The following is a 27,939-nucleotide window of genomic DNA, read 5'->3' on the forward strand; positions in this document are numbered from 1 at the left end:
AAGATTGACAGAAAAGTGAGACAGGATCTTTCCACAGATGAATTGCTAAAAAGCAAAATAAAAAAAAAGAACGAAAAGGAACACCCTAATACCACTCTTAGGAGTTTTAATAGTTGGGGAAATGACCCCTTCTGATTAGTGGAAATAGGGAGTTATCTGAAAACTAAGGAATTTGTAATAATTGGGGATGAGTCACATAACTGCCGAAGTGAAAGATTTTCCACAATCAGCGATACTTGGGTTGAAAGAAATCTCTTTATAAAGATAAAAATATAAAATACGTTTTAAAAATCTTATGCATTAAGCCTCATATAAAAATACAGAAGATGGCAGATCTCCTCATCTTTTTGCAGTGGGGTCTTTTTGATAAAAGAAGGACTGTGATCACATTTCAAGAATGTAACAGGGCAGGCAGCAAAACAGTCACTTTATCCACGCCCAAGGTGCTCGGTTGTTCATTTGCTCTTTCCTTGCTCATAAGAAACAAACACGGGGCTTCTCATGAATTCATTCACTCTCACGAATAACACAGATGTCCTATTCCAGGAACTTATTTTAAACATGAAAGATAACGAGTATCAGAACAGGCTATGTGGTATCTTTATCGGCCAGACCGGGAGCTGAGACACTGCGGGACTTATGCAGGAGGAGAGAGGAAGATCATAGTTGAGTTATGTATCGTTCCTAAATCTACCGCTGTACTGGATGTGCCAGACGATCCTTTTTTAAGTTGTTTTGTGGGTTTTTTTTCTTGAATGCCACAGTGTCAGGATGCCGCGGCATCACGCTGGCTGTAGCGCTCCCTCCTCCTCCCTCCCTACTGGCGAATCCACGTACACATATCACATTTTTTTCCTTGCGTGTGTGGTTCGAGAATATTCCTCCGGGGATGCAGAGGGACATTTATGGCAAGAGGTTAGCGCTGCAGGCTGGAGCCGCCACCACAGCCCGATCCGGGCAGCGCCCGGGGGGGAACGGGGGGGGGGGGGGGGGGCAGGGGAATCGCTGCTCATTTTCCCTGTTGCCGCACTTTTCCCTCTGTTTCCGCCCCCGGGAGCGGAGCTTTATGCCCTGGGGGGCCGTGTCCTTGCCTCGCACAGTGTCGGTGCCCCGCTCCATGCCCAGCTCAGCGCCGCGCGGGCGCTGCTCGCAGAGCGCTCGACGTTTCCTTTTTAGGGCTTTTTTTTTACTTTCCTTTCCTTGCGTCGGTGCTTTTTTTTCCCCTTCTTCGCTCCTTGCAGGGCAGGGCCGGCGGCAGCACCACCCCCATCCCTCCCTCTGCCTTCCCCCGGCGGAGGAGGAGCCGGGGCTGAACCGCGGCCAGGGCAGGGGGTGAGCCATGTCCCTGCCGGGGCGGCAGGAGGAGGAGGAGGAGGGGGATGGAGCCGGGGAGGAGGTGGTGCAGATCCGGCTGGGGGACAAGTGCTACCCGGTGTGCAAGAGGAAGCTAATCGAGCAGAGTGACTATTTCCGAGCCCTGTACCGCTCGGGCATGCGGGAGGCAGGGCAGGGGCAGCAGGAGCAGCTGCTGCGCGGGGGGCTGAGCGCCCTGGGGCTGGAGCTGGTGCTGGACTTCATCAACACCTCGTGCCTGGCCAGGCTGGAGCAGGAGGAGGGGGGCGAGGAGGACCCACCTTTGCTGGAGGAGCTGGTGGAGGCGGCTTCCTACCTGCAGGTCACCCCCTTGCTCCGCCTGCTCCTCTCCCAGGTGAGGGTGGGCAACTGCTTCGAGCTGCACCGCCTGGCACAGGTCTACGGTCTCCAGGACTTGCACGACGCCTGTCTAGACTTCATGGCCACCCATTACCATCAAGTGCTTCGGAGGCCTGATGCCCGGCCACATCTCCTCCTGCCCCACGCTCTCCAGCAGCACTTGAAGGAGAGGCGGATGAGGGGCACCGCCACCCTGGTGGCCATCGGAGACTTCATGGGCGCCTCCTGCTTGGGCTTGCCTCCAGGCTGTCACCCTCAGGTGGAAGCCCCTTGGTCTATGGTGAGGTACGATGAGGAAGCGCAGAGGTGGCTCCCCTTGGCCAACAACCTGCCCCCCGATCTGGTGAATGTCCGAGGCTACGGGTCTGCGATGTTGGACAACTACCTGTTCATCGTCGGGGGCTACAGGATCACCAGCCAGGAGATTTCAGCTGCTCACTGTTACAACCCTTGCCTAAACGAATGGAGTCAACTGGCTTCCATGAACCAGAAGAGGTAACTACTGCTCCCAGCAGTACACGTGCGAGCATGTAGATTGTCAAAATAGACCCTGTTGAGTCACATGGTGTTGACTGGACTGAGCATTGGCAGAAGTGATTCAGACCTCTCTGAGCCATGAATCACCCATGTCTCTTGCATCATGTGGTGGTGGGAAGGACCGCAGCGCTTGTCAATAGCTTGGCGGCGTGCTGTCCAATAGGTGTGGCAAACCTTGTCTTTACTGGCATGCCACTGCGGCCTCTCTCCTGCTCAAGGCCTCCCTCTGCATGGTGCAGGGAACTGCTATGGCAAGGGAAGGGTGAAGAGAATGTGGGACTTTGTTGGATAAATGCTGGTGGTTAAGGCCTCAGCTGAGGGAGAATACAAGCTAGGCGTCAAAGGAGAACTCTGCTACAGCTTTCCATCATGTCGGTTCATTCACCTTGGTGTGAAATGGTGGTAGGCTCCCACTTTTCATTTAAATTGCAGTATACGAAGAGGCAATCTCTCCACACAGTTGTCTTGCTGGTAGTAGAAATTGTCCCTAACATGACAAATGTGAAAAACAGATAAAATTCTTCTTTGCTTTCTTTGTGGTATATTTTAACTCTGAAACTGTAAGTGACAAGTTTTCCTTCTCTTAGAATCATAAAATGGTTTGAGTTGGAAGGGACCTTAAAGATCATCCAGGTCTGAGCTCCCCTGCCATGGGTGGGGACACGTCGCACTGGTTCAGGTTGCTCATGGCCTCGTCTAACCTGGTATTGAACACCTGCAGGGATAGGGCTTCCACCACTTCTCTGGACTGCTCTTAGTGGGAACGTAGAGTCTATTAGAACTAGAGGTGACAGAAAATTTTCAGTTGAAGCAATTTTTCATGGATTAGTACTTCCATAAAAATCTGAATGTTTAGTAGGCCAGCACTTCAATGAACTATTCCCTAGAAAAAATGGCGGGAAGATTGTGAGAAATTTCACACTTTATGAGAATATTTTGATCTGGGCAACTTTCATTATTTTGACCATTTTGCTTTTCCTTGTATCTTTTAGAACTGTTTGTTTGAAATTTGTCTTCTGAAACACTTGTATAATTTATGTTTGAAAGAATAGTAGAGAGCTGGCCTTGAGGGAGACCCAAGAAGAGAAGCCATCGTCCTTGGCCAAGGTTGTGGCTGCTCTACTTTAATCATTCTGCAGAGTTATCGAAACAAAGCCTTTTACCTGATTGAAACAAGAGGGTTCTGTTTATTCAATGTGAACTTCCTCGTTGTTTCCACTTTAGATAAAGTGCTTAAATTGCTATCTGTCTCTCCTACAACAAGAAGGACAAAATGCACTGCAGAGTGGAAATTCTCTTCTTCATCCAGTAATGATCAAGGATCATCCAGACCATTGCCCCCAACCATTGGCATAAATACTTTGTATCTGGGTAGTAAAACTTTCTTCTGTTCCAGTGATCTTGCCATCTAAAAGCCTTCAAAACAAGGGTTTTGACGTAAAATTAGTTCTTGCCCATTTCACCCTTTTTTTTCCAGTTCTTGTGATGTTGTGAGAATTTCACTGAAATGAGTGCCTCAATAATCAGTCATCAAAATTGATCAGAAACCCAGGATATTTCTGTCTTCTTGGAAGGGTGTAGTGAGAAACAGCATGAGTAAAATGAGGGTTTAGCTTTTAAATACTGCAAACGCCTTTTCTTGCAGACATGTTTCTTAGAGACTGAGCCTGTAAGCAGCCTTCACCGAGATGCCTGTGGGAACTGAGATGTTTTAGATGGCCTCACTTTGGCAATCTGGCCTACATGAGCACAATTGATAGCACGTTGTCCTCTGTAGGGAAGGATGATGGGGTCAGCCCACACAGCGTCTCCTATGGAAATTAACTTAAACATAGATGTCCCACATCAATCAAGTTTGGTGGTTTTGGCATTGGTTTATGCGATGTGTATAGCAAAACAGATGTTATTACGTCTGATGATTCTGAAGCATAGTGAATGAAGACTTTTTAAAAAATGTTTTTTCAAGGCCTTTCTGTCACCTCATGTGATAGATCACATAGATGATAGATAAGCCTTTTCTGCCTCATCAATTGACTCTTGTTCTAGGATATTTAATCATTATATTGGAAATAAACACATGGATGTTTCCTCATTATATTACTATTCTTAAGTGCACTGCCATACCAACTTAATCTTTAGACCCATCACAGGTCACAGCAAGGTATTCCTCAGCATAGAATTTCATGTTGGCAATTTATTGCAGAAAAGTACCATGTGAATGGAATTTTCGGAATAGTTTTTATTCTCACTTTTCATGGTAGTTACTGCAGGTCAAAAAGAACCCAGAATCATATCTGTCTCTATACTGCAAGGTAGTAACAAGCGAGCGTGTTGCTCCCTGAGTGATAAGCAGGGGATTTTTTTCATGGAAAATCTGCTTTTCATGGAAACTTCATGAAACATGTTTTTGACTTCAATATATTCATGGCATCTCGACTCTGAAGTTGGTATTTATTATTTTTTCTGTCTGACATAGTGTTCCAGCTCTTTGATGACCAGCTTGACATTTAGTGGCCACAACACAAGAAGGCCATAAGAGCCAAGAGCAGGGAAATTTTTAGAATTGGGAAGTTTGCACTGAAGTGGAACAGCACTGATGCCTGTCTGGCAGAGAGATGTGCTACAATTAGATCTGCACTTTGCTTAGCATTACATTTTTAGTTTGTTATGCTGTAGTAAAATAAGCAGGGCAATTGCCCAGCGTGCTGCTAAGGAATTGCAGTCATGTGACTGTCTGCCAAATTAATTTATTTCATCTGATAGAATTACACCACATAGATGAATTTTTATATACCTTGGGGGAGGGTTCTAGTTCCCACGGAAGTTGGTTTGATTTAAGGCAACATTTTAAGTGTGTCTGGATCTCGCCTGTATCAGTGGCTGCATATATTGGCCCCAAGAGAAGGCTGAGGAATTATGCAAATAATTACGCTGATTTTCTGTTAATGTAAGAAGTTCTCTGCCCTCAACAAGCTTGTAATTTTTGTAATATTTTTATCTGTAATTATTTCAATTACTATAATATAGGATGTTGAGATTTTCTACATGTTCATAGGTAAAATAGTCCCAACTTACTTCTAAGTAGAAGCCAAAAGGTATGAGATACAAACTGAATATTTAGCAGTTGTCCTGGTTTAGGTGGTAGCTGTTAGCTTTCTTTCTAGATGTAAAGGTCTTATTGCTCTAGTTTCAAATTTATTCACATAGAATCATAAGGTTGGAAAAGACCTGTGAGATCATCAACTCCAACCGTACTTGTCCACTACTAAATCATGTCCCCAACATGATTTGTCTGCCAGGCAGCTTTCCAGCCACTCTTCCCCAAGCCTATAGCACTGCACAAGGTTGTTGTGTCCCAAGTGCAGGATTCTGCACTTGGCCTTGTTGAACTTCATCCCATTGGCCTCAGCCGATTGACCCAGCCTATTCAGATTCCTCCGTAGAGCCTCCCTACCCTCCAGCAGATCGATACTTCCTTCCAGTTAGTGTCATCCACAAACTTGCTAAGGGTGCACTTGATCCCCTCATCCAAGTTGTTGATAAAGATACTCAACAGGACTGGAGCCAGCACTGAGCCCTGGGGACATCACTTGTGACTGGCCTTCAGCTGGATTGAACTCCATTTACCACCACTGTTCGGGCCCGGCCATCCAGCCAGTTTTTAACCGTATTTCACAATAAGTAACTCCTGCACATTATTACTGTGATGCTCATATAAGCTTGAGAAAGTTTTATTGCCTATTTATGCATACACAAAGGAAATAAAATAATTTGCTCAGGCTCGTATTGGAAGTCTGTGACTGAGCATGGAATACCTGATCATCTGTGGGCTAAATCTGGTGCCAGCCACAAATAGTTCAAAACAGATACCGGTTTCTAGACCTTTTAATTCTAGAGATATTGCTATACTTGGAATAGTGTCTTCAGTGGGCTCTTTCATGGTAGAAACTTCATGTAAATGTTGCCCAAGACCACTTATGTTCTTTGGGTGTGGGAGGGTAACAAGGCATTTTACGGACTATTCAAGTAATGCCCTTCAATACCTTTCCATAGTTTTCTTTAAATTGATGCCGTCAGTTGAAATTTGCTGTTTAAAAATAATGTACTCTTAGGATTTCTACTGCATGTGCCAGTTACCGCTTTATATTCCATTTTAATTTTCCTTCGAAACCTTCCTGTTCATGGCAGGTAACTCTTCCAGGATTGGAAGACCCTTGTAAGCCCCTGGCTGGAATTATACACATGCATGTGGAACATGGTTTTTGTGAGCAATCTGTGCCTGAACTGCTGCCACTCTGAGGACTCTTACAGGAATGTAGGAGAAGATGCTCCTGGGGATTGGTAGTGATTTATGAGACCTTCTCTTTCCTCGTTATGAATATTGTTTTTCACTCAAAATTCCTCTTTTTTGGGGGAAAATAGACTTTTAAAAAATTTTTGAGTTAGGAATATTCATGTCACATTTATCACAAATGTGTCACACAATTCCAGAGCTAAAGGTTGGATGCAGTGTGCTCTGTAGACTCGTATAAGGAAAGTAAAAAAAGTGGTTCCTACAAGAAAGTGTAAAATGTTGTGTGCCTTTGTAACTGTGCTTTCATGATTCTTTGTCTGTGTTGTAGATGCTTTAACTCTACAATAAGGAAGTCAACTGATTTTTGAGAGATTTTAAGGTTAAATTTGATCATTGGGCAGGAAAGAACCACAGGTTAGTTAGTCCAAGCCTCCTGTTCTACAGCAGGACCAAGATTACCTTGCAAATACATGTCTAACTTGTTCTTACAATCCTCTAACAATGTAGATTCCAACCTTCTTCCTCCCAGGTAATTCGTTCCTGTGTTTACCCCTCTGATCTGGGAGTCCTCTCTAATTTGGTCTCTGCTAACTTTTTCTTGTTGTATACTAAATTAAACATAACTTTCAGTGAACATGAAGAAAGCTTGCTGACCTCTTAATAGCCACTTTCATAGTGATCTTCTACAGATACTTCTATGGCTGTTAACACACTCCAGAACGATGTACAAGTTGTTGCATTTTGGCTGATAATCAGAAAGCTATGCACGCTGATCCCCAGATCCTTTGCATTTGTGTGTTAGGCTTTTTTCTTTGTACATGTAGTACTTTGCATTTGTCCTTGTGGAATGAAAAATGTTGTATTTTAAAACCTAAACTATCATAAATCCCTAGAGCTCAGTCTTTCAGAGGAAATGGTGAATGTGAGAAAAATAGCTCATACCTGTCTTGTCCCAGAAAGGAGAGTAGTCACTCAGCTTGGCATTCAGAAAGTACTTTTGATCCCCCAAGTTTAGATAACGCACCAATTGTGAGTGGAGTTACATGGCTGTTGAATCTGATGGACTGTTCAGCTCCATTGTTTCCAAGTTGCAGTCCATGGAACAGTTGTTAGTTGTGGAGAGCTGGCAGGTTGCTCAGTGTTAGCTTTCCTTGTTTCCAGCTGCTCCAACACATTCAAAGAGTGTAAAAATACACTAAATATTTCCTAAGGTTCACTTTCCATAAAAACACCTGCTGTTATTGGCATGGAAAGGTGAATGGCAGAAGTTTTTCATAACATACTGAGCGATTGTCCAAGCTTCCATATAAAGTGTGCTGATGGATACTTACTGCCACTTTTGAGTAAAATGAACCTTATAGCTAATGTGTTCCATAAATCTGAGATTTTAACAGGTGTTGGACGTGGTTAAATGACTGACACAAATATACATGGCCTCCTAGAATAATTGAAGTTGAAAGTTGTGCCATATATCTTTCACTGGATAGGCTTCCCTATGCTGCAAAAAACAATTCAGTGATACAAAGACCATCACGCAAAAATTGGATAAATTACCTCAATTCACACAAAATATTAAGGAGCTACAATTACAGGGTAACTAGAGAAGTATGTGTCAATCAGGAAACCGTTTTTTTTTAAATGTTCTGACATTACATTCATGTCCTCTGTGGCAGAATTTGTATTGTGTTTATAAAGTGGCTAGAAGAACAGGGAAATACTGTCTGTGTGCATTTTATAAGCCAAAAATCCTGCACCATCTCCATCATAGGCACAGTTACAGACTTTCTATATATTTTAGATTTTAAAGGATTGCTTAGAAAGTGCATTTACATTTAGTGGGTTTGTCTATCTGTTACTTTGAGGATTTTTTTTTTCCTACCATTATTTCCAGAACAGGTACATTGCTTTAAAATCATAGTGTTTTGTAATTATTCTCCTTTCATACCTGTTATTGATTACAATGTTATTTTAGATGCTCTAAGATGGAAAACATAATTGCTGTAAAGAGGAGATGAAGGGAGTGACCTAATCTTAAATGTCAGAAAAAAAAAAAAAAAGAATAAAAAGCAATTAATTCTTTCAAAGGAGCATTTCAGTTTCCAGAGCTATATTAGGATGACAAGAACAAAATGATTCCATCTGGAAACAAATTGTTTTTCCAAATATGTTTAATAAAAAAAATTGCAGGGCAGTCTGCTGTTAGGCAGGGTTCATTTTGTCCAGACAAAATCCTGCAAAACTACTTAGCAGTAAGTTTTGAATATTGGATTCATGCAGAGTGAAACTCACTTTGCTGCTCAGCAGGCCAATGCAAGTCTAAAGCATCACTTCAGTTTTACAGACATAAAGCAGTTCCCCATTCGGCTTTATGCTGAGTTGGTGCACTCCAATGACTTTTGCATATCTACTTATTTGGGACACTCCGTGGTAAAATCTCAATTTTACTCAGCAGTAGAGAAGAAACAATGTTCCTAGGCAGTGAGATAGACTTACCTGTAAGTCAAACTCTTTCTGAAGAGAAGAGCTCATCTTTTATTAGACCAGCTTCCACAGCTGGGAGGAATAGCTGAGCGAGCAAGACCTCCAACTTCAAGCCCTCTGTTTTTTTCCTGCAGACTTGCACCTTTAATATCCACAGACCATTTGGTTTTGCCTGTATTATCTTTAAAACGTAAGATATAAGCCTGCTTGCACTTCAGTAGTTAGAAAGTTGCCCTTGGCCGTGCATAATAGAATAAGAAATAAGAGAACAGGAAGTGCAATGTATTTTGTTTAAGTATGGGTGGAACATGAATTTACAGATATATCTTGCTTTAGTGGGACAGAGGGTGTATTTAGTAGTTTAAATTAATGCTGAATAAGATACAGGAGGTTCTCTCTTCCCTCTTTTGCAGAACATGACTCAATATGTACCGCTTTGAATTTCTGCTTATTAGGATTATTAAAGAGACTTTGTATTACAGATTAAGATGAGTACATATTCTTAGGCATTCATCAAATCTTGTTTGAAATTTTTGCAATTTTAACTAAAATAATATCCTTGGCTGTGTGTATACAAAATACGTTTTTTTCTACTAAAGATACTTTACTAAAAGCCTAGTGAAAAAGAGACATTACTGAACACACAATTTAACTAAACATTTACAGCTCAAGCTCTGACAGATTGAAATCCAAAATAAAGTATTCATCAGTCTTGGCGTCAACATCATTAACATCCAGAATGTCACTGGTTGCTGTTCTAAGTAATTACAGTGTAATTACAGGATTTTGGACTTGCACAAAGGAGTTGAGATGCTGTAATACATGAAGTGATGGTACAAGTTGTAAGTGCTGGTGAATATGTTGGAGCCTGGATAAAAAGAACATTCTCTCTTGTATATTTCTTTATATCTATTTAACTGATTTCATTGCTGCAATCTTTTCTTTCAGGTCCAATTTTAAGCTTTTAGCTGTAAACGGAAAGCTGTATGCCATTGGTGGTCAATCACTTTCCAATGTGGAGTGCTATAACCCAGAAAATGACTGGTGGAATTTTGTAGCGTCCATGCCAAACCCTCTTGCAGAATTCTCAGCTTGTGAGTGCAAGGGCAAGATCTACGTTATCGGAGGATACACTACACGAGGTAGAAAGCTTGTTTTACTTTTTTTTTTTTAACCTGATTTGTTCTAAAGGCCAGATAATTTTCTTCTCTTTTTTAGGGAGTCTTTTGAACTGATGTAGAAAGCTGCATCATACTTATCAAAACATTCAGAGGTAAATCACTGGTAGAAAAAAATTGACAAAGGAGACAAAAAATAGCTCTGTCATATAGGAAGCAGATTTTTTTTGGGGGGGGGCTTACATGGACCTGGAACTCTGTTATTTTGAAGGAACAGACTGATGGGTTTTTCACCACCTAGATCAGCCCTCCTTCAGATTCTGATCACACCGTAGAAAGCGAGATCTCAACAGATACACTTTGTTTATTTTTAAATATGTGTTTTAGACTGTCAGAAGGAAAAACATGAAGAAAACATCTACCTGCATTAGTATTTCTCACGTATTAATAGATGTCATGATCCTTTCGCTATAGCATTTCAGTGTTTGACTTGCAGATTAGTCAAAAAATATTTTCATTGCTGAAATAACTTAATTGAATAGTTAATCAAAAGCTTAAGCAAGAACCAACATTTTTTACTTACTTCCTTTCTATACCCTGTTGTCTGGGTATACTGTACAGAGGGAAGGATGTGAAGTTGCATTCTCTCCTGACAGTTTCTTTATCCAGTGGAAAAGGAAGAGTTCCTATCTGGTCATTCCTTAAGCACATAGTGCCATTCCTTGTGAGGAATAACATTCTCTCAGCATTTTAGAAGTCTTTTTCCTTTTTTATCTGAAATGTTCAGGTTTTCCTAAAAAAAAGGAAGTTTTTAAAAAAAGGTAGTTTTAAATTTTTTTCCAAATGGAGAGTAAAATAAGAAGGGAGATTAGCTTTTACAGAATACCTCAATCAAAGCTAAACTGACATTAGAGCAAGCTGTCCCTTCTAGTGTCTGAGCAGATTTTTGCACTGTACCATTATAAGGTTTAGAAATTACATACTTCTACCCCTCATGATCATTGTTGCAGTGATGACCTTCAAAAGCATTTTGTCTGGTCTATTCTGACCCAGAACCTGGTGGCTGAGAGTAACAAAAGGTATTGGAATGCCTGTGTCCATATGGAGGGCCACACTATGGTGTGCTCTGTAGTCCTAGTCCTTTGGTCATTATTAAAGGACCTGTAAGTCAGACCCAAAGGGAAATATCCTTTGAAACAAGAACGTAGAGAACAAGGAGAAGAACAGAAAGTAATGGGCAGACTTGTCTCCAGAGACAGGAGTTAGGCTTTTTGTCATGTTTATCTAGAGATGGAGAAAGGATAGGTAAGAAGAAAAAGCTCTGATTTGATTAATAGTGCTAGTAGATTACAGGACTGACAGCTTAACTCCTGCATCCCCTGCACTTTGCAAGTTCCTTTTCTGGTGCTTGTGCTGCTCTTTCTTTAGGCTGCCTTCTGAATAGAAAGATCAGCAAGTTGCTGATGCAGATCCTATTCCCTTGAAATTCGTTAATAAAATGCACGTATTCAGGATTGCTGCCCTTTGTCGAGCTCCTTATTTGCTACTTATTACCTATGGTTTCAATGGAAGAAGAATAGTCAGTAAGATACCTCTTGCTTCAAAGGATTGCGACTGGCCTTCAGGGCTCTGTCTTTTCCTAGGACTTTTCCTAAAGGCTACTTTTGGTGGCAACAGGATAGTAAAACATTATAAAGTAAGCAGTTAGACTTGTGTTTAAATCCAAGACCATTCAGGGCAACGAATGCCTGTACTTGTAAATAAAAATCCTTTCCTCAATGAGGGTCTAGGATCGGTTTTTCTGTAACACCTTGGCTTAGGACAGCTACCAGACTTAGAAACCAGAACTGCTGCAATTACACTCACGATTTCCGAGTTTTACCTTCCAAGTTAGGCAAATGTTGGAGGTTGCTAAGGCATAAATAACAAAGGTGGTGAGGTTCATTTACTGTTTCACTACATTCACTAAATAAAACACATGCAGCAATTAATATGTAACTTTTTGCTTGATTTAGGGTTTTTTTTTCAGTATTTCTGCATATACCTTAGTAAGACTGTAGCTTTGGTAGGTTTTGTGGATTTTTTTTTTTTTTTGAAGTGTGTAGAGCCTTCTGAGACTACACGTTCCAAAAGACAGTAGGATCTGGTATTTCCCACCATAAGTTATAATGACACTTTTTGAATTAAAGAGTCTCCTTCCAGTTTTCAGCTCTCACTTGGGAGCCTTGATCTGAATAGAAACTCCATGTTAAAAACTCTAATGTTCATGTTTTGTATTGTTCTTTTGTTTTGTTTCTGTGGATGTAAAAGACCCCTGCTCTGGACTGAGCAAAGGAGGGCCGTGTCACAGTAGACTTCTATTTCATACGCCACTTCTCAAACCATAGCACCCTTTTGGTGGGAAAATTAATATAGAGAACTTTGACCAGCAATTTCATAGAGTATTGCCACCATAATTTACCTCTTTTTTTCCTTTATTTAGTATAGATTAGATGTCCAAAAGAGCAATGTAAAGTAATAAGCAATGACTGGAAGTCATCACAGTGCAGGCAAAGTTATAGCAGCACCTCCCTAATCGTGTTGCTAATGTACTTCATTCATGACAATCCATTTATATTTATGGCTGTTTATGTCTGTGCCCTTACATAACTTGTCAGTATGTCACCATCTGCTGTTCCACTTGAGAGTTCATCTGGAGATCGTCATGCAGGATAGACTTGTAATATGGAGCAGGTTTTATTAAAAGAACAGGCTGAAGTCTGCAAACCTGTTGCCGCTTGTCACTTGAGTTTGGATTTAAGTTCTGGTCTCCAGAGGTTGAAACTGAATTTACTAGCTAACGAGTCCTGTGCATTCTGTGTTAATTTAGTGAAGTCTTGGACACAACCAAGGTCTCCACTCCACCATAAATCAGGGTAGTATTGTAACAATTCCATAGAATAATAGTATTGCAAACACATGCATCTACTGAGTTGTAACTGAAGTATAGATATGGCTTCAGCTTTTCTCTATGCCTCTGTCTGATGCTGAAGCATGGTGTCCCTGGTGCTTAAATGATTTTGGCAATGTGTTTTTCTCTCTTTATAAGGTTCTGAACATGTGCCCTTTGGTCATCCATGCCACTTGATGAAATATAACTAGCTTTATGAGTTTTATTCCATAAAACTGATTTATGGAATGAAGTGTGAAGTATTAAACTTAAGCTTGGATGGTCAGTCATCACTTGGCAGCTATTAATGAAGCATACTGTGTTCCTGATAATCTGAATCATCTGTGATCACTGTTGGAGAGCAGAATATTGCTCCATTTCCCTTTAGATAAAAATTTCTTACATATCAATCGAAAACAAAATTAAAAACATAAGTTTTAAAAGGTAGGGATTATTCTCTAAAATCTGCATACTCAGACCATTTATGTCTTGTAGTGTGCCAGAAGCAGCTTAATTTTTTCCCTCTGCAAAGGAACAGAACATTCAAACTTCATTGTCAAGGCCAGAAAGTTGCAGTTCTCAGTAGTCAATATTTATGCCTTGGTCTGCTGTGCTTTTGCGCTGTTATACATTAGCAATCTTTAATCATGGCTGATACAATTTGTAGGAAGAATCCTTCATGAGTACTTTCTAATATATTTATTTGTAAATATCTCTTTCTCTTTTTCAGATAGGAATATGAACATTTTGCAGTACTGTCCCACTTCTGATTCCTGGACGAACTTTGAACTCTGTGATGTCCATGTTCGCAAACAACAGATGCTGTCTGTTGAAGAAACTATATATCTGGTAGGGGGTTGTATTCATGAACTTGGACCAAACCAGAAATCCAGCCAAAATGAGGATGTGTTAACTGTACAGTCTTACAACATTGCTACCAAAGAATGGCTCTACCTCAAAGAGAATACGTCAAAATCGGGTCTGAACTTGACTTGCACTCTCCACAATGATGGAGTCTATATATTGAGTAGAGATATTACTTTATCTACAAGCTTGGAGCACCGTGTTTTTCTTAAGTATAATATATTTACGGACAGTTGGGAGTCACTAAGACGCTTTCCAGCCTTTGGACAAAACATGCTGATCTGTTCTATGTATTTGCCTGATGTGCGGGAAGTGTAACAGCATCAGGTTTTTCTTTGCAGCTCATTTATCATTCTTGGAAGAAATATTGCTCCCTCTAAATAACTCCAGTTTCAGAATGTAACATGATTGCATAGTGTAGGCATAAAATACTGATTCTGTTTCTTAAAAAAGTTGCAAAATCCAATAGTAAAGAGAAATGCTTCCAGAAGCAATTTTAGGATTTAAATTTAAAAATTGTGTTGCTTTGGATTGAAATTTCACGAGGTATTGTTTGCAATTTAAGCATAAAATTATTGTGTTGGTAAATGATAAAGGAATTCCAAAGGCAAAACTGATCAGTCTAGTTTTATTCTTCATCTTAATAGACAGTGTAGAAGATAAGCAAGGAATATACATGATAGAAGTGGAAATAATTCAATAAAGTAAACAGTAAAGCTAAGGAAAATTGCAAAGAAAATAATATATTTTAAAATGCAGGTTTTACTCAAACTTTGTCCTGCTAAATGCACAATGTTTAAAATTGTTTATATTATCACAATGTTATGTCTTTTATGGTAAAAAGTGAGATTCCCCAAGGTGCCAACGATTGGGGTACCATCTCAAGAAATAAACTCTTCCCCTGAATGATTTGTAATGAAATGCTTTGTCAGGGCCTGGGAGGAATTGCCTTCTCCCAGTTCCTGCCTGTTGCCTGAGACAATTATAATCATGATTGGCCCGTTTACTTTTTGTACCTGACAAGTTCATAGGCATCTTCTGAAGACAGATGCCCAGGTGTGGAATGTGTCTCCTGGTGAGAGGGAAAGGAGAAGATCTTGGTCACCGTGGGATGGTTTCACTGCAGCTCCTGTTAGGGAAGAGATAATCAGGTTAGACGCGCTGAGCACATTGTAGGGATTCTGGTTCTGTACCAAGTGTTTCTGCACATGAGAAGACCAGAGATTTAATTCACCTGAGCAGATTCCTAGTATGTGGAGTTGTGTTCTTTGCCTTGGAATTCAGGAATCTGAATCTTCTTTTGAAGATACATACGTTTTTTATAGAGGAGGAGGAGGCAGCAACGTTTCCCTGAAAGTTCTTTTGACTCCCTGTTTCTCCATGGATTTGCATGAAATCAGTGATGACTAAAACAGCTATCAGACTTGAAGCACCTTGCCAATTATTTCTCATACATTCAGTGCTTAGGTGTGTAATTTTTGTGCCTCTGATCATGCATAGCAACCTGAACAGAAAGTCCCAGGAAACTAGTTCAGAATGAGGATATTTAGGTTTGGACACTTTTAGAATACAGGTACTTTGGACAGGTTTACCTTTTGGGTGGGTTTTCTGTAGCCTGGCTGAGTATGTTACACTTAGGCCCAAAGTAGTATCTACCATTCAGCTGTATGCATGAATTTGAAGAGTTAAGCCTGTGAGTATTTCTTTGAAAACACAATGTACTGAGCAGCTCTTCTCTTCTGACAGTATTATTAGACCAAACAATGGCTCTGCTGCACTGAGGAAAGAAAAGTCACGTTATTTTGCCTGCTTTCCTTCCTTTCTTTTCATTTTCAGATTTAGTACCCTACAGTCAACTCAGATCGATACTGGTGGAGGGAGTCACTTCTGAGTTGCAACATTCTCTTGCTTAGCAAGTCAGCTGTGAAAACCCATCACTTAGATTTGCATGTGTGATGTATCTAATCAAGTCCTTTCAAACCCATTCATTTCTTAATGTAGTCATCGTTCCAAAAGCTATGACATCATCTTTTAGGTGTGATCACTCTTTTTCACAAGGCCTTTCCACACTGGATTTATTTACATGTTGTTTTCAGCCTCCAGTGATCAGGTGGAAATCTGAAGAACCTGCTCATATGTAGAAAAGAAAAGCAGCTGAGACTGTAAATAACCAGACTTTTATGCCAGTCCATAGTCCTAATTCCTCCCATACTGACATCTAACAGTACTGCAATCACAAGCCATAACTGCTGTTGAGTTTAGTGGGAGCATCAGACTGTAATAATTTTAAATTACTGTATTACTGCAGGCTGAAATAAATATAATTTTCTTAGACAAAATTTATTACAGAAAAGTATGCAATGTGGGTGGTCCCCATACCTCAGGAAAAACCCCAAACACTGTAATAATTGTGCCATGTTTTATTCATTTTGCTTCTGTCACTTTAATATTTTCACATAGGCAGCCTGTGCTCTTTGGGGCAAGGAAAGCTGGTTGAGAGTCACTAACAGAGAATAATTGAAAAACTGCTTTTTTAGCCAATAGAACGTTCGTCAGGAATTCAAGGTGCTATCTTATTGTTGGTGGTGGGAGGAAAAGCTTTGTCCTTAACTTACAGTCAAATAAGCTTCTTCTGGATGCAACAATACTGTCATAGACGAAGGTTCTTGCAGTCTGATCAACTAGAAATTCCTGTGATATCCTGCTATTGCTTCTAACTTGCCATGTGGGCTTGGAGGGATCGCTCTAGCTTCTTGCATTTTCAGCCACAAATGTAACACATGAGTAGAAAAGTCATTTGCCTGGTGTAGTAATGTAGTGTTTGTAAGACATCTTGAGCACATGAAGAAGTACATATATTATATTGTTGTAACTGTTTACTTGGTTATTAAAGTGGAAGGACAGAAGGCAGCCATTAATCTCATTTTGGTCTCTACTAATCACCTTTATTTTGAATTGTGGCTTTTTCCAGTCTGTTTCTTTCTTTCTTTTTCCTTTTAGTACCTAATAACCTGTTATTCATCTAAGTTTCTTAGTTTTGATGTTCTGAAGTGTGTATCCAAGTTCAAAACTGCTGCTTTCATGCTATGTCTGGGTTATCCAGTGTTTACATATCCACTATTAATTTTTTCTGTCTCATGGACTGATTCCACTTGATAATGACCAGTGAAAGCTGACCATAGTAAGGAATGATCCCAAGTCGAAAGAAAGAACAACAGACAAAACAACAGCCACCAAAGTCTTGAGGGAGGAGTAAATGGAAAACTGAGAACTTTACTGTCTTCTGATAAAATAGAGAAGCACGTAAGAAGGTTGCTCACATCAAGGCTAAGAGAGAACATAATGTTTTTTTCCTTTCTGCGAATAATTTGTCGTTTTCAATGTGAAATAAGAGTTGTGTAGGGCTTAAATTTAATCTCCCTGGCTAGTTTCCATGGGTTTCCCTTTCTGCCCTGTCAGCTGACCTTTCTTGGGCTCAATATCTATGTTTTCCATCCTTGGAGGATTTTGCCTTTCTACATCAGTATCCTGTTTTGCTAAAATTATATGGTTGCAGTCTGGTTGGTCTTTTCTACTTGTTACTCTGCTTTTCACACTGATGTGTGTTTGTCAGTCCCCATAATGAAAAAGTAAAATAATTTATTCAATTTTGCGTCCTTGGAAGAGAGGTCTATGAAGCTGCAAATGTTTTGTTTATTTTTAATCTTCCTTTCAGTGAGAAATGGTGCTACAGCAGACATTCAGCTTGTGGAAAATGATCTGCGTCAGTTTTGTGATAGGCAAAGGAACATACAGAGTGTAATGACAACATTTAGCACATAACATGCTCAAAGCCCTACAGAAGCAGAAATTAGTCATCCCTGTTGTCCCTGTAAGGTGAGATACATGCTGTAAATCGTGTTTAAGCAGAGACGATCCATGCAGTATCTGCCAGTATTACCACTGAGTTTGTAAGTAGTTAGTTAGAGTCCTCCTCAGAGGGTAGAAACCATCAGCATCCACAGTACGTCATACTGATTTTGCATTTACAGTCATGACCAAAGGGTGGCTCCCCATCCCCACAGTAAGTCTTAGAACCGGTAACAAATGCTGTAAGATATGGAAAGTTTAACCGTCTTTCTCTACAATGTTAGCACTGCCATTCTTGGGGTATGTTTTCTGTCTAATGAACTCAGAGCCTGTTTTAGTGTAATCTGTCTTATTTTCCCAAAAAGGAGAGTGTTGTTTGGGAGAGGAGTCTGGATTTTGTGAACTGATAGGGATCATGCGTTCGCTGCTTTAAAATTGTTACCTTGATTATATCTGGTATGTGGATTTTTTCCTAAAAGCATTGATACTACCAGTAAATAATATGTTACTATTATATCAGTATTTTCTAAAGTAAGTTTCAGTTTATTGTAATTAGAAGAATGAAAAATGTTTCATTTGTGAAATACAAATTGTCTCTTATTGCTGCAATTACTCTTATTTTTCTAGTGGAAGGCAGATTAGGTAGTGTCCAGTTTCAGAGTATCCAGTTGTACGATGTGCTACATCTCTTCAACTCATATATGCTTCAGCAGAAAAGATGTTCAGCACCTGAGAAAAGGATGTTTGTTAGTATTCATACCATTATTTAAGATTCAGCAGTGAATGCAAACACTCTGAATCCTCCCTCATGCACTCAGTTTTTCAGGTGAAATTTATGATTGTTTGTTGATTTTCCACTCCCTGATATTTTCCAGATGTTTAAAGGGTGTGCCTTGTGATAAGACACTTTATAAATAATTTTCAGAAATTAAAATAGTTTACCCTGTCTTTTGCCTATGAAGATTTTACCCAGCCACACATCTGTCACTTTTCTTGTAGCGTGCTGCTCTAATGCAGCCCCATGTTTGCCCTGATCACCATATTATCCTTTATGAGCACTAGTAGCACTCTCAGATGAGGCTAAGCTGATGGTATGATAGCCTATGTTATACTACAAATACCCAGTTCTTTTCCCAGGACAAATCTTTAATGTACTGCTTCTACTATACATAATTCAACTTACGAGATGTGTCAGCACACAAATCACTGCAGAAATCAGATTTCTGATGCAACTGTTAACCTACTCTATGTTGGAAGCTGCCTACCTCTTTTGGAGTTATACCCAACCCTTCCTGTTCAAGATTCCTCTAAACAAGTGCAAATCAAGTGATGGAAAACCCCTACTGTAGGGAATTCCTGGCAATATTGCATTTCAAAATAAAATCACCTGCTGTGAAGGCTTTTATCTCCCCATTCCTCCACTTTGGGATACCCCATTGACTTAGCCAAAGACACGTAGGTCCATCCATATCTTTTGTGTGCTGTTTTTTCCTTATATAATGTTTCCCAAGGAAAGATATGGGGTTTTTCTCCATTCACCTTCTATGATTAGGAAAACCTAAAATCCTCTTTCCGGTTGTCTTCTGATTCTAAGTTTTTGCATCTTCAAAATTACTTACCCTATAAACTTCCTTGTTTGCTTTCATTGGTCATGGTTTGAAAACTTATTCTGTAGAATTTTGAGTACTTACTTGTAAATAGTGAATATTCACAATATAAGCGATTTATGTAATCCAAAGGCAGGAATATCTTATCTATAGCTCTTCAAGGATGCAACTTCAGCTATGCAAGGTTTGAAATGTAAAACATGGCATTGCTTAGTCTGCTTTGGACCGTTGACTAATTTCAAGATTTGCTGTTCACTAGGGTGAAAAAAATTTAACAGAACGGTGTTTGTGGAGGTGATATTAGAAGGGCTCTGTTTTAATCTTTGGATATTGTTACCACAATTTTCTTTTCCTCCTAGGGATGCTATATATGTCTGGTATCAGATTGTATTGCTTTTTTAGTTGATTGTAAGGGAAGTCTTGCCCTTTTATAGGTACAGCCTCACTTTACTGTGAAGACTAGAGCTGTGTAATTTGACAGTGTGTGTTATGGAGTTGTAAATAATCAATTGATGATAACTGCTTTCAAGCCCATAAAAACATTATTTTGGGTGGTAGAGGTGGAGATTTAGTCAGAAAACAGATGCTTAGAAACAGCCATTCTCCAGCCTCCAGGCATAAACAATTTTCAAATGCAGAAGCAAGCAGAATTTTTTTTTAAAAGATTTTAAAATATAAATTCCTTTTTCCTTCTTCCCATCTCTCCCTCTGCAACTCAAAGCCTTTCAACCACAATAATTTGTGGGAAGGCATCTGTGCATTTGGAAGAAAATGGTAGTAGTGAGTTAGGAATGTACTGCTTGGGCGGGTGATCCCTTATCAGAACTACAACTTGGCAGACCAAGAAACCTTTCTTCAGCTTTTCTGGGTGAAGGTCTGACTGACATTTATGACTCTTTAATGCCAACATACATATAATGATAGGTGAGGCAGGGAGAGGAATCACAGAAGCCCTATTGTGTTTCTAATAACAAACGCACAATAGACTTGTAGAGAGACTTGTTTTTTAATAGGGCCTGATCTAAAGCCTTTTGATGTTAATAAAAAGACCTAGCTTTGAATTATGTACATATTTCAGTGAATTAGTTAATTTTGAAGGAATCTGAAGAGATATTAACTGTTCAACTGGCTGCTGAAAGAAAAGGCATAGACTGAAGACTTGGAGAATCTTGTCAGTGTGATCTCTGATACGCCCCACCTGGGTTTTTTGTGTTGCATTTCAATGTGAAGTTGTCCATCTCTGTTAACACAAGTCTTTGAAATATACTGGCTCTAAAGTAGTTGGGGAATGATGTTTTCCTAAGAATGTCTGGGGAAAGGTGAACACCACTGCAATTGTGTTGTTGGCGAGTCACTGAGAAAAGATTGCTGATACTTTGTGACTGAACAGCAAAGGACTGTTATGTGTCCTGGTCTATGTTATCTTTTACCAGGAAATGTGATGGATTGAAATGGGTTTTTTAGGTTATGGTGCTATTAGCAATGTCCCCTCAAAACAAACGAACAAAAAAGTATAAAGGCATTTGGATCCTTCTCTCACATGCTCTAATAATGCCATACCCCCAAAAATACAGAATATGGTCATGTGGAGCAGACAGGCATCATTCCTGTTTTATATTGTCAATATATGCAAATACAAAGGATTTATTTGCACAGGGATTGAAACTTTGGCTGGTATTTCATGCAAGGTGAAACAGCTCCAGGAACTGTTTGAGAGTGAACCACGTCAGGACTGCATCTTTACAGGAAATACAAGGGTGTGTCCCAAGTAGTGATTTGAAATCCTTGAAGAGGAGGATGGACTTGAACACTAATCACTTATGTCATGGCAATTTTGCAGGTAAACATAGTCCCTTATCTCTTCAGTTTGTGTGTGCAACTGTTTTTTGTTATTTGCTTAAGCCAAAGTTTTTTTTGCAGGCTTTATTTCGGATAATCAAACAGTGTTTTTCCAGAAAATAACGTATTTGCACAAAGCTATCTACATATAACACCCCAAATAGGATGCTCAAGATTGCATTTCCTATATATCAATTCCCTTTGTTTTTTTATAAATCTGTTTCAGTTATTAGAGTATTAAAATTAATCTTCTTGTGTCCTAATGTTGTGTCCTCTGAGAGCTTGCAAAGCAGCTTATGAAACAAGACTGTCTCTCTGTTATCAACGCGGTATAATTGTACCTATCTATGGGGAACTGGGCATGGGCTTTACTGGCATTCTGGTTTCAGTAGGGCAGTTGGTCAGTGTCCTGAACCTGCTGTTCCAGACTAGTTGTAAAGACTGTGTAAATTTTGAAGAGTGACTGTTGTTGACCGGTGTGGCCATGATGCCCCTAGAAGATCCCCTCCTTAAGTAGCATAACACAGTAGTAACTGACATTGTTTCCTTCTAGATTTTTGGTTGATCCATCTGCCCACCAATGCCTTCAAATCAGAGCAATTTTCTTCTGCCAGCTGCGTTGCATAAAAAATTCCACTCTCTATATGGCCCCTGAAGTCAAGAATAAACATAGAGGAACATAAACTCTTTCACCCCTGCTGGCCCCAGCACTCAGCGGACTCCTCACCCCTCCAATGGTCAATAGAAGTCAAAAAAAAAAGCAGCAAATACTTCCAACCCACCTGCAATCAGGGACCCTTAAGTCACTGGCACCCAGAAAAATCACCCATTTTCTGCCAAACTGTCTTTGCCGAAGGGAGGCTTTAACTGGGAACTGTCTTCTTTGGCTTCAGGCCTCTCAGTCACATTAATAGCTGGATACTCACCCTGTCAAGCTCTTCCCTGCCAGTCTAACACCTATTTCCTTCAGGTGCTGCAGGGTGAGACATATTAGGAACTCAGCAGCCCGTTAATTCTTTCCTGATTTCTGTGGGAGGTCTTAACAGAAGTTCAGAATTTTCTTCAGAGGCAGCAAGTTTGGGATTTGAGTTCCACCCTCTGTAGAAAGCATGGACCATGAAAAGTAGTATTAAAATTGGTCCTTTTATCGACATTAAAGTGCACTTACACTTTAAAGGCAAGTGAAAGCAAAGGTCAAGAAAATGTGAATTGGAGTACAGAGTACACTGGTAATTGCAGTGTTCTCAAGTATGTAGGGCAATTACAACTCAATAGACACAGGCACAGACTTAGAAAAAAGGCAAAACAGTTTTTCAGCTTGGTCTACAATGCCTTAAGCACTGAGACATTAAGTTTTGGGTGCTTTAGAATGAACTCAAATGTGTTATAAGATCAGTGCTTAAGTACCTTGTGAAAATGTTTCTAAATAGGCATCTAGAAATTATAGTGAATCGTTCTGAGATGTTTCTGTAAATTTCATTAATCCACTTCCTGTCTCTTCCTCCTCTTAATGCTTTGCAACTTTGAAAGGACTGTTTGCTCTGATTGCTTAGGTGTCCCTCAAGTTGTGTTAACTGGACAGAAATAGTGAGGCAGTTGCCTCACTTCCTGTGTGGAAGTGCAGTTCTTCCAGTTCACATCTCCACAGCTTTTGTACAATGTATTCTAGATAAGAGATTACAAAATAAATTCTATTTGTACTGTATTTTAAGTGCTATTAAACAGTGATCAGTAAACAAGAATAACATGACGCAGGAAAACCACTCAGCATTGATTTAGTTAAGCTTTAAGCTAAGCGACAGAGAGAGAGTGCATACTCAAAGGAAGAGACATATGTAGAAGCAGAAGTACCTGGAAATAAACGATCTATGTCTGTATTACAAAGTGATAAACAGACTTTTGGTTTTGGAGGCACACTCTTTTTGTGCTGGTGTCTGCCTCTCTATCTGCCAATTTGGAACCTCCTTTATGCCAGTGTTTGTTTTATCAAATTCTGAGATGTCTTTTCTTTTTTCCCTCTTTGTTTTCCTGTCCCATCTCCTGTGTTTTCTGTGGCAGGGAAATGCCTTGTGTGTTATACAGGATTTTGGGAAGAGGGGACAGCCTTGCACTTCTATGTCTCTATTATTTTCTGACAGCAGTAGCTGTTAGGGAATATTTAGGACCCAAATTTCTTTATTGGACTTTTTAGCATTATTCAGTTAAAACTGCCATTCTATTGGAAGGAGTAATCTATTAATTTGTGACTCATCTGCAGAACAAATATCAGTTTTGATGTCATGTGTTATCATGCTGATGAAACCTCACAATTACCAACAGTTGTCAGAATTATTTAGCTTATAGTTTTCTACTAAGGCCTGGCAGGCTTGTAGAATATCAAAGAGGGTTTTTTTGGTGACTTCAGAAAAGCTGTTTCCCAGGCTTTGCCATCATAGCTCTCCACGGTTTGCAGATGAGCTGTATGAGTATGGAGCCACGATAGACTGCCCATAGCAGAAATCTCAGGCTGAATCATATTGATTTGCAGCATAGTGTTTTTTAAAACCAGTAAGAAGTGACTGGATGGGGGAAGCAAAGAACTATTTCCTTTCCTATAACCCTGTAAGTGTTTCATGGTGAACTTTTCCAGGTAGTTGACAATTTAATCTCTGCTGGGTAAGATGGGTTTGGGGTTTCTTGGTATGAAGAAATGTTACTCAGCAGGCTCAGACAGGAATTAATCTGCCTTGGTAGAAGGAGTGCAGTGAAATTATAGGAGTGAAAGTTCCATTATCCGCATGCATTTCAACCAGAGCTGCTTGGCCATGGCACCAAGGTACATTTTGTGTCAAAGTCTGTGATATCTTCAGCTGTTCAGCTGGTGAGAGTCTGTAGGAAGTTTGTGCTTTCACTGCATTTGGTCTGTGCATGTGTGTGTAAAAGAGCCTGTGTACACATTTATCCAGTCCCTTGCTCCAAAAATCTTTCTTACACTGTTATCTTTGCCAAACTTTTATTTTAACTTTAAAGAAAGTTTACCCTAAAAGGGATCTAGAGCTCCCATTTCCATGTAGCTACTCTCACTCAAACTGGTTTTGAGTGCCTAGTTACAATCTTAACATTTCCAGCACATAAAAATGCAGAGAAACTAAAATAATCTTATCATTTGAAATCAAAAAACTTTTAAATTCTCTAATTTTATATGGACCTATACCCTAGGTAAGATGGATTTAATGACTTCTTAATAAGGCATTTGCTCTGCCCCAAACAAACTTACAATTCCAAATGTGGTTTTGATACAAAGTCCCACTTACCAAATATTATTAAAATTCCTTACTTTGCATTGTTTAAGAGCATTTCAACAAGTAAAACTTAAATACCTTATAAACCTGACACACTTATTCCACCATTCTAGTGTACTGCTTTTGGAAAGCATACCAAGCATCCTATGAACATTTGTCATATAACACATTTCCTTTAGTAAATATTTAAGTAGCTTTGTAACCTGTTCCAACGCAGATGTAGACTTCCCCATGCATGGGGTGAAAAGAAGATGTTGCTAGGTGTTGCTGTGCTAAATGAAATACCAAGTAAGTGCACAACCTGCTTTTGCAATAGTCATGCATCTATTATCTAGAATAAACACATGGTATGAAACAAAAAGTTCCAATGAGTGGGAGTTTATTTTCATTGTATGCTTATGCAGTTCTTGACCATGACAGAAATCTCTTTTCTTAGGCTTGTCAGCAACAGTAAAAATTTCCTGTCTAAGGACAAACTGCACTAAAATACACCAGCAGGGTTGGAAGGCACAGATTTGCTGAACAGAGTATTACCTGGCCTCTCAAATCCCATGTTCCCAAGGCAATACATTGTTGGCACTTTTGGCACCGGTGTTAGCAATGTTGTGACTGCATCCTTGTCTTAACTACGTGTCTATTCTCCCTGTCCCGCACTTCCATTTCACCTCTTATATTTAAAAGTAGGACTGTGATTTTCCTAAACTAAAGATACAAATATTGCGTGAAGCATGTTTATGGCTGGACTGCATAGTCTTCAAAGGAAATTCAGAAGAGGGCAGTTCTTGTTAGCTGTGGAAGATGGGAGATTGACTTTGCTTTCCTTTCTAGTCAAAATATCCCAAAGGTTAGACACCACTTACAAAAATATAATGCTTTTGCATGTAGCATTGTCATGATATCATTATAGGCTTGTGATAGCAGCACTCCAGTAAGACACAATAATAACACACATACATGTGATCACACTCTGTTTAACTTTTACATTTATTCTGCTTTTGCCTCCAGCGCTTTTTCTGACTGATCCTTTATGATTTGAAAGCATTCACAGTGAGTTCTGGCATCCTTTGTGTTCCCTTACTGGCTTACTGGTGGAGTTCCTTTAAGGTGAAGTTGATCAGGTTGTTTTGAACTCTTTATGACAACAAATTGGTTGTGAAATAATACATTAAGGTATCCCAGAACTGACACGAGGTCCTATCAGTTTCTTGAAGCAACTTTCACGTGTAACCTTTTAAAGCAATTTGTCTATGAGTGAGCACATTAAGAAATTCCCCTTGTATCTTCAAGGGATTTCAGAGTCTTTTAAGCATTAAAAGCCTTGAGAAGCTTTGCTTTACTTTTTTCATATTTAGAAGAACTTTCAAAAAAGATGAGAAAACCAACATTTTGAGTAGTTATTTGATGTCTAGTAATTGTGTGGTTAACTAAGGCAGCACAGGGTAAGTGTCTTCAAGTTTCTTAGTTCAGTTTTAAGAGATTATTTCTTTCAATCTTCTTCCCTAGTGGTTACAGAAATTTACTCTTAACTCACACACCCACAAAAAATACTGATTCAGTATAAAAAGCACTATCAAGACCCAATGAATGTTAAGGAAACAAGATTAATGTTATTTTTTAAAGCAGAAATTTGGGCTTTTAAACAACTCAAAGGGCCTACCTACCCTAGAAAACTCTATGGTGCTTGAACAGCTGGAGAAAGTGATTCATTCCAGGCTATTTCTTCCTTTTGTCTCCTGGCTCATGTTTTCATATTTTTCTCATGAAGACAATAATTAAAGTAAGTTGTTTCTGCGAACAGCATCTCCTGCCACCACTACCTAGTAGCGAAGCTGTGATATTGTTTGGCAGAATTTAACTTGCAGTGTGTAAACAAACATTTTGAGGCAGGCAAATATTGTCTCACAGGAGGATGTGAGTTGGCTGAAGAATATGTTAAACATTAATTTGGAAACATGTCACAAATTCTGATCTCCTTACTGCCTCATTAGCATTTTTAACACATTTTAAATTATTTCTAAATCTAGATAATATGAGGTGATTTATGATAACTGTACAAACAGTACATCCTGCAATAGCCTATTTAAGATTTTGATCTTGAAGTATAAATGTTTTAGAGAGATTGTGTTAAAATATGGATGTAAAAATGGCCTTCACTTTTATGGAACCATAGGCTTCTCTTTGTTTTGCTTCTTCTCTGTCATTGGGACAGTAACACGTACAAAAAAATTGAAGAGTAGATGAAAATACTGAAGAACATTGCAGAGAAAAGTTACCCCATGATAGTAGATTCTCAGTAGATACATAGCTCTAGGATGTACAGTGGAAGCCAGCACACTGAGAAGGCAGTAGCTCTTCAGGTGTTTCTGTAGATCAGCAAGGACATTGTGAGACTTCTGTGCAGGTAAAGGACGAGCCAGATGTGACTGACAGTAATCACCATGACTGGGATCAGATAGGTGAGAACAATCTGTGTAATAAGAATTGGATGGCATTGCTGATAGAATACTGACTTGGCAGGATGTTCAGGTTTGATTGTGGCTTGGAATCGCAATGATAAGCTGATGACTAAACTATACATCAACCATAGTCCTTATCAAGACAGTGGTACTGTTATAAGTGGCACTTATGGGAGCCCTGTAAAATTTCAGAATTATTCTAGCTGCCCTACAAAGCAAGAGGAGTCACATATAGCAAGAGAAGTAACATGAAGAAGCAGGATTATCAACTACTGTATCCTAGAGATTTGCAATAATGGGATTTGTGAGGAGAGATATCACTTGTCATCAGATATGATCCTGCTATAGGGCAGGACGACTGATGAAGGAGAACAGAAGGATGTAAAAGGAGGTTCATGGAGATATATGCTGAGCTTAGTCTTTCTGTGTTGTGGAAGGTGGTGGCTATAAACATGCTTCTGTGTTGAGGACTGCGTGGTTGCTTCGAAGTCATCCTTTACTGCCACCTTTCTCATGTTGTCATTAGTCAGTTCAGATTTGGAAAGTGCCATACTGCCAGCACAAGAAAGGTGTTGATGCTGCGGCATGACCGGTGCTTGAAAGTGTGTTCTGCAGAAGCCAAGGTTGCTGCCAAAATTGTGTGTGTACAACCACAGCCTGTGGTCTAAGAGTGTCAAGATTTTGGTGGCAGTCCTGGCTTACAGACCTCACCACATGTTCCTGCCTTTGTGCCACAGTACTCTACCCACTTAGTCATGCTAATAAATCACTTGCATAGCTGTGCTACAAACCTGGTCAGAGAATCTTAAAAAGAAACTGCAAAGAAAAGGGGATGTGTGGAGGGGTTGCTGATTTGAAAGTTTTGTAGCTCTCTGAGGTAAAGTCTGGTAGCAAAACTAGCTTGAAATTTTTCATCTCTCCACTTCTCTTACCTTACAGCTCCTCTGTATTTATTCTGTGGTGCCTTGTCC

General features: G+C 39.7%; 1 protein-coding gene across 1 annotated transcript; it reads left to right on the top strand.

The window, feature by feature from the left end:
- The first annotated feature begins 1,135 nt into the window (after window positions 1-1,135).
- KLHL42 (kelch like family member 42) lies at window positions 1,136-22,562 on the top strand. The gene is made up of 3 exons (XM_009569257.2): window positions 1,136-2,208; window positions 9,974-10,167; window positions 13,803-22,562. The coding sequence occupies exons 1-3, from the start codon at window positions 1,340-1,342 to the stop codon at window positions 14,252-14,254; spliced, it is 1,515 nt and encodes a 504-aa protein (XP_009567552.2). The 5' UTR covers window positions 1,136-1,339; the 3' UTR covers window positions 14,255-22,562.
- Window positions 22,563-27,939: the final 5,377 nt, after the last annotated feature.

Source organism: Cuculus canorus, chromosome 1 (genome assembly GCF_017976375.1).
Source record: "Cuculus canorus isolate bCucCan1 chromosome 1, bCucCan1.pri, whole genome shotgun sequence".
Taxonomy (NCBI): Eukaryota; Metazoa; Chordata; class Aves; order Cuculiformes; family Cuculidae; genus Cuculus; species Cuculus canorus.